We start from the raw sequence: 13396 nt of genomic DNA, 5'->3' as shown, positions 1-13396 counted from the left end.
AATGAGCCTAACGAATTTCAGGGACAGGAAGAGACTGATGTATTAGGATTCCTTCAGTTGGAACTAGTAGACATCCAGTTTGAACTGGCCAAAGAAAATGAAGACTATACTGGCTTGAGTTTCTAAAAATCCCAGGATTCAGATCTGGTAGCGAGTGGATAAATGAAGTTGTTAGGATGTCTTTCATTTCTTAGCTCCATTTTCCTGTGTTGGCTTCATTCTCAGGTAGTTGAAAGATGGCTGCTGTAGATGAATATCTTACCAGCTCAGTAAACTCAGGAAGGGGAGTATTTCTTTCCCAAAAGTACCAGGGCTAAGTCTCATTGGCTCAGCTCATATTACATCCTCTTGGCTGAACCAGTCACTTTGGCTGGGGCATGAGGCACTGTCATTGGCCAGGCCTGGATCACGTGCCTTCCTCTGGTCACAGGGGGCTAGGTTAGCCACATTTGAACCCTAGGTCTGAGTGTGGGAGATGGAAAGTTCCCCAAAGTAGAAGCTAGGAGTTGTTACTGAAAGGAGAATGGATGCTGGTGAGGCAAAAACAGAATTCTACCACAAGTCATTGGCTGGAGCAGTGCTCCCCAAACTTCTTGGAGAGTCTGATTTATTAGGTCTGGGATGGGAACTGAAAGTCTGTACTTCTGACAACCTCCTGGTGATGCCAATGCTGTTAGTCCATGAACCATACTTTGTGAAGCAAGAGACACATCACCTCCCTCAAATTAGTTTAGGCTATTGTATTAGGCCATTCTTACATTGCTGTAAAGAAATATCTGAGACTAAGTGATTTATAAAGAAAAGAGGTTTACTTGGCTCATGGTTCTGCAGGCTGTACAGGCAGCATGGCACTGGCATCTGCTCGGCTTCTGAGGAGGCCTCACAAAGCTTTCAATCATGGTGAAAGGCAAAGGGGGAACAGGTATCTCATATAGCAGAGCGGGAGCAAGAGAGATAGAGAAACTATACCATTCCACCCGTGGCCCCTCCAAATCTCATGTCCTTCTCACATTGCAAACTACAATCATTCTTTTCCAATAGGCCCCTAAAATCTTCACTCATTCTAGCATTAGCTCAAAAGTCCAAAGTCCAAAGCCTCATCTGAGACAAGGGAAGTCGCTTTCACCTATAAGCCTGTAAAATCAAAAACAAATTATGTACTTCCAAGATACAATGGGAGTATAGGCATTGGGTAAACGTTCCCATTCCAAAATGGGGGAAATTGGCCAAAAGAAAGGGGCTACAGGCCCCACACAGGTCCAAAACCCAGGAGGGAAGTCACTAAATCTTAAAGTTCCAAAATAATCTTCTTTGACACCATGTCCCACATCCAGGCCACACTGGTACAAGGGCGGGGGGTGGGGGTGGGGGTCCCAAGGCCTTCAGCAGTCCTGCTCCTATGGCTTTGCAGGGTAGAGACTCCAAGGCTGTCCTCATGGGCTGCAGTCTGTGGCTTTTCCAAGTACAGAATACAAGATGCTGGTGGATCTATCATCCCTGAGTCTGGAGGGCAGTGGCCCACTTCCTATAGTTCCATTAGGCAGTGCCCCAGTGGTGACCCTGTTGGAGCCTCCAACCCCACATTTCCCTTCTACACTGCCCTAGTAGAGGTTCTTTGTAAGGTCTCCACCCCTGCAATAGGCTTCTGCCTGGACAAACAGACTTTGCCATATATCCTCTGAAATCTAGGCAGAGCCTGCCAAGAATCCATGATTCTTGCACTTTGTGTGCCTGCAGGCTTAACACCACATGAAAGCTACCACGGTTTACTGTTTGAATTCTCCAAAGTGGCAGTCCAAGTTGTATGTAGGCCCCTTTGAGCCACAGCAAGAGTGGGAACAAGAGCAGCTAGGATGTGGTGAGCAGTGTCCCAAGGCTGTGCAAGGCACCAGGGCCCTGGGCCCAGTCCATGAATCTATTCTCTCCTCCTAGGCCTCTGGGCCTGTGATGGGAGAAGCTACTTTGAAGTTCTTTGAAACGCCTTCAAGGCTTTTTCCCTATTGTCTTGGATAGTAGCACTTGGCTCCCCTTTAATCCTGCAAACATCTCTAGCAAGCAATTGTTCCACAGCCTGCTTGAATTCCTCTCTTGAAAAAGCTTTTTTCTTTCTCTGCCACATGGCCAGGCTGCAAATTTTCCAAACATTTTTTTTGCTCTGCTTCCCTTTTAAACATAAGTTCCACCTTTTGTCTTTGCTCCCACATCTGAGCATAGATTGCCAGAAGCAGTCACACCACTTCTCGATCACTTTGCTGCTTAGGCATTTGTTCTGCCAGATACCCTAAATCATCACTCTCAAGTTCAAACTTCCACAGATTCCTAGGGCATGAACAGAATGCAGTCAAGCTCTTTGCTAAGGCATAACATTGCGTGACCTTTGCTTTAGTTTCCAGTAAGTTCCTAATTTCCATCTGAGGCCTCACCAGCCTGGACTTCACTGTCCACATCTCTGTCAGCATTTTGGTTTGAAGTCCAGGCTTCTGAGGTCTCGAATGGAAATAAGGAACTTATGGGGAACTAGAGCAAAGGTCACACATGTTTTGCCTTAGCAAAGTGCTTGGGTGCATTCTGTTCACGGCCTAGCCATCAGCATTTTGGTCACAACCATTTAACCAATCCCTAAGAAATTCCAAACTTTCCCTCATCTTTCTATCTTCTTCTGAGTCCTACAAACTCTTCTAACCTCTGCCTGTTACTGAGTTCCAAAGCTGCTTCCACATTTTCAGGCATCTCTACAGCAATGACTCACTTCTCGGTACGTTTTCTGTATTAGGTCATTCTTGCATTGCTATAAAGAAATCCCCAAGACCAGGTAATTTATAAAGCAAAGAGATTCATGGTACTACAGGCTATATAGGAAGTATGGCACAAACATCTGCTTCTGAGGAGGGCAAATGAAGCTTCTAATCATGGCGGAAGGCAAAGGGGGAACAGACATCTCATATGGCAGAGTAAGAGCAAGAGAGAGTTAGGGGGGTAGTGGGGAGGTGCCACACACTTTTAAATGACTAGATCTTGGGAGAACTCACTCATTATTGTGAAGACAGCACCAAGCCATGAGGGATCCTCCCCCATGTTCCAAACACCTTCCACCAGGCCCTGCCTTCAGAATTGGGGATTCCAATTTAATATAAGATTTGGGTGGGGACAGATATCTAAACCATATCAGCCGTTTAGTGCCATCCTTCCATTTTCTTGCTTTTCCCAGTCCTAACGATACCTGCATGTCAGCTTATCTCAAAGTTCTCTCATTAGCTTGTCAATATTTTTAAGGTTTTACCTTTTATCATCCCTGAATAATGTTTCCTCAATGAGTGAAGCTAAGATTATGATTATTATTCTTCAACCCAAGAATTTTCCAATTTAGACCTGTGAATACTACACTTGTGGAAATGTAAAATGTATTTAATCTTTCATGAGTCTGACAAGCTCTGCCATGTTCAATTGATTTGTTGTGTATGTAATTCACTGCCTGAGTTTCAATCTGGATGTTTATATTGAACACTTCAGTTTTAGGAGATACACCATTAAAATGTATACAAAAGATCCGTTTAACTTGCTGATATAGCACTCAGTAATCAGATGATGTTCAATTTCCATTATGTTGATGGTGTTTTCAATCCTGTGGACTTTGCAATCCATGTGCCAATGTTCGCAGAAATATTGAACTCTTATTATAAAATTTTCGTATCATTTAAAGATTTGGATTAATGCCTTTATAGTGGAACTTCTGTGAAATTGAGTCCTGAGATCTGAGTTTTAGTCTTGAGGTTGCTCCTGACCTTGAGACATTAATCCTCAAATCTTAAAGTTTTCTGGGCCTCTGTGTTGGGATTGGTCATAGCTCAGTTGTTTTTTGTCTTCTCTCTTCTCTTCCTCTCCCAGAGTGCTCAGCCCAGGTTACCACACCAACTTCATCTGTAGCATTTCGGTAAGGCATCTGGGCAGGATACTTGATCCTCTAAGCCTTATGTTACTGATCTGCAAAAAACGAGATAATAGCATCTACCGGCTAATAGTTATGGTGGCGATTAAAGGAGATCATGAATGTAAGCATTGGGTGCAGTGGTTCACGCCTGTTGTCCCAGCGCTTTGGTAGGCCAAGGTGGGATGATCACTGGAGCCCAGGAGTTCAAGATCAGGCTGGGCAACATAGAGACCCCGTCTCTTAAAAAACAAAGAGAGAGAGAGAGAGAGAGAAGAAAATCACTCATGACTTACAATGGAAGAAATTATCATCAGGATGTATTTGGAAATAATATTTAGGTTGAAAGACTTAAGCAGGAATATTATTTCTTATGTGCACTGGAAAACACAGTGACATGACTCCCAAAACCTTCAGTCAACGAGTCTGTCTTACTGTTTCCTCCCCAGATCCTAGGGGGTATTAGCAATCAACGGCTCTCAAATGTTTACTCTTGGTTAGATAAAAGCTATCTTCAACTAATTTTTCTTCTGATTCAATTTGTCATTAAATATATTGATTTAAGAATTTATCACGCATCTCACTTGTACAACTTCTCCCATGAAAGCATCGAATTGCAACTTTGTATGTGTAACTGTTTCACACATTCAGAAACCGGCCCCTTCAATTCGCGTGGACCTATCTGCTAAGTGGTGCACAGACTCACCCTCTGAACCCACAGACACGACCTTTAATGCGGGAAATGTGCATGATCCCATACAGCGTCCATCTCAACAACTGGAGGCTGGGCATCCCTGAGAGGGGTATGCCTGCTTTGAAGATATGGAAAAGTTTTGTTTTCGTTCCTTCCGCTCCTTAGTGCTTGCGCGGAACCGGGACGTCTCCTTTGGACCCGCTAATGTTACAAGCCGCCCAAGCGCGCCGCTGCTGGCCTCCGCCCAGACCCGGATTCCTCTCGCCTCCTGGCGCCCGTTCTCGGGCGCCCGGCCCGCGGCTGGCGAGGGCTCTCTGACCGCTCCGGTGTCCTCGCCCCATTTTACTTCTTGGGTCCCCGCCGGTGCCATCTGGTTGGAACCCTCGGGAAGAACTAAAAGTTGGACGTTGCCACCCCTACCCCTCGCCAAAAACTAAACACCGGAGGCTGCCGAGGCGCGGCGGGAGGAAGGCGACGAGGAAAAAGCGAGGACGGAAGGCGGCCCCGGGTTCGCCCCGGCCCGGGCCTCCCGCCTCCCCACCCCGCGCCCCGTGCCGTCCCCGGCTCCCTGGCTTCCCGACGGCGAGGAGGGCCGCTGCTTCCGCGTCGGAGTCGGCCAGGGGGACCTGCGGGGTGCGGCTGCCGCAGCGGCGCGCCCCGGAGCCTGGCCCGGCATTCCAGTCCGAATAGAGAGAGGCAGGGAATCAAATGGAAAAGCAGGAGGCCAGGCCGGGCGGGGAGGGAGGCGGCGCGGCGGGGCCCGGGAACCCAGCCCGGAGCGCTCGGAGCGGCCGGCTCGGACTCACGCGGCGCGCCCGGGCCGCCCCTCCTCCCCGCGCCGCCGGCCGCGGCCCAGGCTCCCTCGCTCCGCCACTCCCCGCCCCTCCGCGCTCCCTCCCCGCCCTCCCCGCGCCGCCGCCTCCTCCTCCCGGCCTCCCTCTCCCAGCCAAACTGAAAGCTGGACCCCAGGCCGCCGCGCCGCCGCCCGGCCTCCCCGCCAGCGCGCCACCATGGGCAGTCCCGGTTTCCCCTTGTAAAGATGGCGGTGAGGGATCGCTGCAACCTTTAGACTAATGACTGTCCGAAACATCGCCTCCATCTGTAATATGGTGAGTGGCCGAGCCGCCTCGGGGTCGCGCCCGACTCGCGGCGAGGCAAAGAAAGGGAAGCCCGAACTGCACCATTCGCCCGGCGGCTGGGGCGGCGGGGTCCGCGCCGCCAGAAGTTCCCGGCCGCCGAGCTGGGCGCGCGGTCGCAGCCCCCTCAGCGGCCGGGGAGGGTCCCCGAGCCCCCCGCGCCCGCCTCAGCCCCGGTACATCAGAGCCCGCCCGGCGATCCCGGGGCCCCGCTGCTGCGCCCCCGCCCTTGGGTTGCGGTGGAAGCGGCTTGAGGGAAGGGAAGCGACCGAACCTGAACGTCCCCAGGGAGGGGGTGGGGGATAAGGTGGAGGTGGGGGCACCCATCCTTTTCTTGCGGTCAAGTCGGCCTTGTTGGACGCCCAGACTGCCCTCATCTCATTTTGAGTTCAGTCCTTCAGCGGTGTTTAGAATTCACTTTGCAACACCAATTGTGTATATGGAGAAATTGGAAATGTAATAAAGCTGTAAAAAAGTGCAAAATTGTGGCTAGAGAAGCGAACTTCAACCTGGTTTGAAAAAGCACCGTAATTTGCTCCGCATGCCTCAGTTTCCCCATCTGTGAAAAAGGGACAAGGCTCTGTAGCGGTAATATTTGCATGCCCTAAGGGTGGGGCCGGCTGTGGGCTTGGAGGAGGTCTCCAGGGTTATCCTACCTTATCCGCTGTAGACCTAGGGGAGGCTGGCGGGCATGGATACAGCCAGGGACATCACTGGGTTCTGATGCAGTCCGAGCCCATGACGCGGTGGTCACTTTAATTTGGGCTTCTCCCATTGCTTTCCCTTTTTCTGTAGGAAGAACCTCCAGCCCTTGGGTCCCCAGGGTCCCCAGGCTGGACCCTGCTGGCACCTCCACTTGTCAGAGCCTTTGGGAGCTCAGACTGGAGTAAGGCATTGCTGTCCCTTGCAGGGTGAGATGATGTGTGCTTTGCTCCATTCTTTAGACTGCACCCCGCCCCCCTCCAGCCCCCTCCCAAACTGGTCCCCAGAGGCAACACGTGCTCTTACAGTGCCAGTTTGAGGAAAACCTCCCTAGAAGCTAGTAATACTGGCCCCTAAAGGGAATCCAAGGAAGCTTGATGGAGAAGCCCTGGTGTAAGGTGATCTGGCTGCCCTTCCCCCATCACATAGCTTTTTAAATCTTCTGTCCCACATTCTGTTGCAAGATCAACACATGGCAAAGGAGCATTAAGAAACCTTGTGTTAGCTCAGGGGTGGAATTGAGACCTGCTGGCTTCAGCTTTCAGCACAGTGGGACGTGCCACTGTCACGGCCAGCAGAGCAAATGCTGGGGCCTCCCAGAGTGATAGCTGCACAGGTATTGGTTGGTGCCGGGCGAATTCATACAGGGAGTGGATCCTGGAGCCTTTCTGTTTTCTCTTTTTTCATTTCTCTGCGAGGAGACAGGTTTACTCTTATTCCTGTGGAGGGGCTGCTTGTTATAGAGGTGATGCCTTCTCAGTTTCTCTCTCCTACGACCAGCTTCTGAGGGAACTGTGAATCAGGAGCAGCTTGAATACTCTTTCATGTCTGTTGATGTGGCCGCAGGCCTAAGGATACTACAGGGTAGTTAGGCTCCGTCCCAGCCCTTGGTGGTGTTCTTGTCCAGCTTGTGTGTGGTTACACCTCTCTGTGTAGAAGCAGGCTGGAAACTTGAGAGCTAGCATGTCCCTAGAGGAAGCCAGCCCCCAACCTCCCCCCACCCGCCTCCCTCCCGCCCTCAGTGCTGTTGGGGCTTTCTGGCACACCTGGGCTGAATGTCACAATGTGTTTCAGTGAAACTCAGCTAGGGAGACAGGGTGTGGGGAGGACCTGAGAGGAGCAGGCCAATACTGCCCTGAGAGTTGACATCTCGGGTGGAGACCTAAAAAGGTACCAAATTTAGGACCATCACCCAGATGAAGTGAGGAACGAGTAATTTCATGAATTAAAGAGTCCGATGTGCCTATTTAGACGCTGTGTCTAGAGAGAGTGACAGAGTTTGGGTTCTAATGTCAGACTTTCTGGGTTCAGGTCCTGGTTCCTTTTTTTTTTTTTTTTTTTTTTTGACAGGGTCTCACACTGTCACTCAGGCTGGAGTGCAGTGGCAAGAACATGGTGGCTCACTACAGCCTCCACCTCCCAGGCTCAAGCGATTCTCCCTCCTCTGCCTTCTGAGTAGCTGGGACTACAGGCACGTGCCACCATGCCTGGCTAATTTTTAAATTTTCCATAGAGACTGGGTCTCCCTTTGTTCCCCAAGGTGGTCCCTAATTCTTGGGCTCAAGAGGCCCTCCCACCTCAGCCTTCCGAAGCGCCAAATTACTGCTGTGAGTCAGCATGCTCGGCAGGTCCTGGTTCTAACACATGTTGGCTTTGTGTCCTTGAACAAGTTGCCCAGTCTTAGACTTTCCTTATCTACCAAAAGGAGATGTTAATATTGTATTACTCGGGCATAGGGCCTGGTACATGGCTAGAACTCAGTGTCATTGTCAACATCATCTTTCTCATTGTTATGTCATCTACCAGGTGTTTAAAGGACAGTGGAGATCATGCCATTTCAGACCTGGTGGAAGCAACCACTAATATAAACACCGCCCACGTTTAGGAAGGCTGGAGTGGGAATCCTTAACCCCGCCCCCTGCTCAGGTCACCCCCCCCCCGCCCCCACCGCCCCTACCGCCCCTCCCAGTCTTCCTTCCCAGAGGAGAAGGCTGGATATGAGAAAACTGCTGTCTTTTCACTGGATCAGACGTAAATATTCACTGGACCTTGATTCTTCGCTCAATAATGAATTGTTTCCAGGTAGGTGTCTTACAGGTCCCTTCTCACTGCTTAGCTTCTCTGTGGGCCTCTTACTGACCCTTCCCACTCCTAAGTTTGTTTGGTCCCAGCTGGTTTGAGTAGTTGTAGTAAGAGCAAGTGAGGATTGTATTTTTTTTTTTTTTTTTTTTAAGCAGATCGTTTGACATATTTTGAACAGGCTGATATGTGACCAGAAAGGATGTTAGAAGATACCATTTTTCTGGGTAACAGGAAAAAATGAAGATCTATCATTGAAAGTGGATTTGTTTCCTCCACCAGATAAGAAAGGACCCGGCAGAGTAGAAACCAAACTTGTGGCAGATACTTTGTGTGATTGAGAACTAAACATCCCCTCTTTTCCCCATACTTCTTGTGCCAGTTTTAGATATAGGAAACTTGGAAAATATCTTCATTCCTCCACTTACCCACCCACTTGCTGAACTTTTATTGTCCACTGGAAGTTTAGTACTAGTTTCCATTTGTTTTAATTTTTCTTCCGTGTGAATTCCTGCCATGGTAATTCTTGATGAACTTGCTCAGGGCAAGGCAGCTTGGCCACACAGCAGTGTCTGGTTCAGATATAGTAAAGCTTGTTTGGCTGGTGTGTTGTAATTTTCATAATGCACTAGCTGCTACCAAGCATGAGGAAATATCTTCTGTTGATAATCCTCTGATTTTTATCCAGACCAATGGATTTAACTTCCTATATATATTTATGGCCCTGCAAATGGAAGGTTTTTGTTTTTGGGTTTTTTTAAAGTTTCCTGTTTGAAGAGCTTGAGGAATTTTCTAAAAAGGAAGCATTAGTTAGAAGAAACCAAATGTGACATACCAATGCAAATTGGTCCAGATCTTCTAATCTTATTTCATTTGTTAATAATGCTGTAAGATGTACCTCTGAGAAAATGCTGTGTATCAAATAGATTACGAGTTTTGTTCCAATAAATGGCCATCTGTTGAGGACCTGCTATGTTAGTGTTGGCACAGACTATATTCAGCTGCTTAATAAATGAATGAGGTGGGTCCCTGTCCCACCGTTCCTTATCTTGTGGGTGTAACATTGGTAAAGATGAAACCATTTCAATACAGTGTGATACCAGCACAGATAGAGGTTGAACAAACTCCCAGCAGCTGTACAGTGGAAAGACTGATTAATACAACAGGACATTTCAAAAATATATTCTCATTTGACCAAAGTTGGATACATGTTCTACTTCTGGCTTTTATTTTATATGAGGACATGATTATAGTCAATGTGAGTTAGAATTGAAATCTGCACCATTGGGTGTCTCTCCAGTTAAGCATGAATCCAATAGTGCTTTTGGACAAATTGTATTTCTGAGGACCTTTGTTTTTCTCATCTTCTAAAACTGATTTTCTGGTTTTGGTCATGAAAAGCTTCTTAGTAGAATTTCTTAGATAAAGCCTTTATGAAAATCTGCACCTGTTAATTGGTTAGCAACCACTTCGTTACCTAACTGCCTTGTTTAAAACTGCATTAAACTTATGAGATATTAGCATTTTAGCATCTGTAGAGCAGCCTCAGGATAATTTTTGACACCAGTTTGAGTGCCAGATTTTAGTTCTTTTAAATCAGTGAAGTAGGCTGGCCATGGTGGGTCACTGGTAATACCAGTACTTGGGAGGCTGAGGCAAGAGGACTGTTTGAGCCCAGGAGTTCAAGATCAGCCTAGGCAACATAGTGAGACCCCATCTCTACCAAAAACAAACAAACAAATAAAATCATGTAAATAAAAACATATACATATAAATAAATGAAGTTATGTTGAAATAAAGGGAAAGTAAACATTAAAATTTTGAAAGAAAACTAGAGAATTTTTATAGTTTTATCTTGATAACTACTTACCTAAGGCAAGTATTTTGAGAATGGTTGGAAACAATTTTTTAATTATTAAAAAATATGTTGGTCTTATGATTTGGGGGAACAGATATCTTGCCTTTTCCTCTGTTACTGTTATTCATGCTTGCCATTCTCAAAGATAGTTGGCAACTGTAAGTTTAGTTAATGTATCAGCTAGGTGTAAAATCATGTGAGGGTCTACTCTGATAGTTGCTGGGGTTAGAAAATACAGTGTGAGGTGAGGTGAGTTAATGTTTAAAGAAAAGAAATTCTGTTTTTCTGGCCCCACTGGTCTCATATGCAGAGGTTTATGTTAGGTCGGGACCTGACAATTAGTTCTGCGGATTTTTTTGTTTTTCTTGGACTCCTCCAAGAAAACGAAGTTGAATGCCAGTATTTAGTTAGAATGAAAGATTATGATACCTTTTCTGAATAGCAACTTTATGTGCTTCAGTTCACTCATACCATAAAACCTGTTTATTTATTCTTCACTAAGTGGAATTTTGGTATGTTATGTTATAATTGAAAGACATTTTCAATTTTTATTCTCTTAGCAATTAAGAGAAATTTCTCTAGCTCAGATGTCTTTTTTCCCCCCTCCTAGTCTTTCTAGTTAGTGTGAATGGATTGGGGTTCCATGACGGTATTAAATTCTGTGGTATCATCAGAAGGGTATTTGGTAACCACCTATCTCTATCTCTAGCCTACCCATGAAGCCACCCAAAGCTAACTAACTAGAAGAGATGTAAAAGATGGTGTCTTTTAGTCTAGTTAACTTTTCTGGTCTAATTATTTTAATGCAGCTTCTTATAACAAACCTTCAGTTGTGGTGGAACCAAATGCTGGCCTAAGGGTTTGAAAGGCCTTGGTGGTCTTTAAGAGAAAAGGCCACCCAAAAATCAACCAGCAAAATCTTTTTTTTTTTTTTTTTTTGAGATAGAGTTTTGTTCTTGGTGCCCAGGCTGGAGTGCGATGGCTCACTGCAACCTCTGCCTCCTGGATTGAAATGATTCTCCTGCCTCAGCCTCCCGAGTAGCTGGGATTACAGGTGCCTGCTACCATGCCTGGCTAATTTTGCATTTTTAGTAGAGAGAGGGTTTCACCATGTTGGCCAGGCTGGTCTCAAACTCCTGATCCTCAGTTGATCCGCCCGCCTCAGCCTCTCAGAGTACTAGGATTAAAGGCATGAGCCACTGTGCCCTGCTGCAAAAACATTCTTTTTTTTTTTTTTTTTTTTTTTTTTTTTGAGACGGAGTCTCGCTTTGTCGCCCAGGCTGGAGTGCAGTGGCCGGATCTCAGCTCACTGCAAGCTCCGCCTCCCGGGTTTACGCCATTCTCCTGCCTCAGCCTCCCGAGTAGCTGGGACTACAGGCGCCCACCACCTCGCCCGGCTAGTTTTTTGTATTTTTAGTAGAGACGGGGTTTCACCATATTAGCCAGGATGGTCTCGATCTCCTGACCTCGTGATCCGCCCGTCTCGGCCTCCCAAAGTGCTGGGATTACAGGCTTGAGCCACCGCGCCCGGCTTGCAAAAACATTCTTGAGACAAACTCGATTACCAACCAACCCCAACAGTAAAGGGTTTTTGGAATATTTCTCTTCTGGGACTATGACTTGAAGTTTGAGGGATGTTTTAAGTGCTGTACATGGAAGTTTACCACAATTCTGAGAATGATTCTTTGTCATGGATGGTTTTAAGATAATGGTAGTGGGACTCCATGGTCCCCAAAGCTTCACTTTACACTCATAGGGCCAACCTTCCTGTTCTTCCTCAAGTTCCAATGCCACTTTCAGAACCCTCAGATACTTTTAAATTAGCTCAGACTTTGGCTTTTTTTCTGAGTGAGTGTGATTTTTAGACATACAGAAATGTAGAATAATAGAGTGAATACTCGTGTACTCCCCACCCCGTGAAGAAATAAAATACTATATATACATTTAAAACCACCTATGAGTCCTTCCTGATCTCGTTGCCCCTCCACCACTATTCTGCATTTGTTGTTTATTGTGTATTTTTATATTTTTACTAGATTTGTGTGCATTCATAAACTAGATATAGTGTATTTTTTCATGTTTTAAACATGCTTTATAATACTAAACGTTCTTCTCAGTTTGCTTTTATTGTTTAAATTGTGATTTTGCTATTGAGAGACACATAATCCTAGTTTAACTGCTATATAACAACATTTTATTATATAAATATGCTATGACACATTCATTGTAATGTTGTAAGCAGGCTTACAAATTTGTGAGTGCTGTTTTAGTGCAATGAACAGTTGTGAACTCATCTCCCTGTGTATAGTGTACACAGTTGACAGTTTCTCTGTGGTGTAAACCTGGAAGGGAATTGCTGGGTCAAAGAAATTAGATCGTCTTCTTTAATAAGTTGCCAGATTGCTCTCCAAAGAAGTTGTACCAATTTGCATTCCAACCAAGCAGCATTTGGGGGTTCCAATTGCTTCACATGTTTACAGATATTTGATATTGCTAGACTTGATGTTTTGCCAGTCTGATGGGTGTGAAATTGTGCCTTTGTGGTTTAAAATTTGCACTTTTTCTGTTTGCTAGGGGAGGTTGAACATCTTTTCATGTGTTTGTTATGCTGGTTTGTTTTCAACTCGGGCTTGGGAGCAGTTTTCCAGGGCTTGAAAGTCAGGATTGTAGTTTTGGTTTTGTCTGAAAACAGGGACAATGAAGAGGAAAATCAAGGAGACCAAAGCAAAAGTCATGAAAGGTAGGGATGAATTGGAAGATGCAGGTGAAAAAAATGATGACAAGATAATCACTGTGGAGGGGTGAAAACGAGTAACAAAAAAATAATAGAGTAGCACTAAGAAGATATCTTGAGTTTTGATAGTAAATTCAGGAGACCTTCCTGTGCCAGCCAGGCCTTGGTCGAGCCACATTTGCTTGGTTTAATTGAAATTGGCTTTAGTGAAAATTGTGTCTAGGGCCTGTTCCGGTGAGAACAGCAGCAAAACTGGACTTGTGGAGTT

General features: G+C 46.2%; 2 protein-coding genes across 3 annotated transcripts in view; both read left to right on the top strand.

The window, feature by feature from the left end:
* Window positions 1–13396, top strand: part of SCFD2 (sec1 family domain containing 2) — an 807609-nt gene that overhangs the window by 701048 nt on the left and 93165 nt on the right. The window lies entirely within an intron of this gene.
* The window catches only part of USP46 (ubiquitin specific peptidase 46), a 73015-nt gene continuing 65126 nt past the window's right edge, over window positions 5508–13396 (top strand). The window contains exons 1-3 of one of the 2 annotated variants that reach the window (XM_050790604.1): window positions 6108–6343; window positions 6551–6666; window positions 8264–8539. In XM_050790604.1, the coding sequence (XP_050646561.1) occupies window positions 8525–8539 (15 nt within the window). In that variant the 5' untranslated portion in view covers window positions 6108–6343; window positions 6551–6666; window positions 8264–8524. Of the gene's footprint in view, window positions 5729–6107; window positions 6344–6550; window positions 6667–8263; window positions 8540–13396 lie in introns of those variants that run through there. The other variant, XM_050790603.1, reaches the window with a different exon arrangement.

Source organism: Macaca thibetana, chromosome 5, assembly GCF_024542745.1.
Source record: "Macaca thibetana thibetana isolate TM-01 chromosome 5, ASM2454274v1, whole genome shotgun sequence".
In the NCBI taxonomy this organism is placed as follows: Eukaryota; Metazoa; Chordata; class Mammalia; order Primates; family Cercopithecidae; genus Macaca; species Macaca thibetana.
This window is presented reverse-complemented; position numbering and strand designations above follow the sequence as displayed.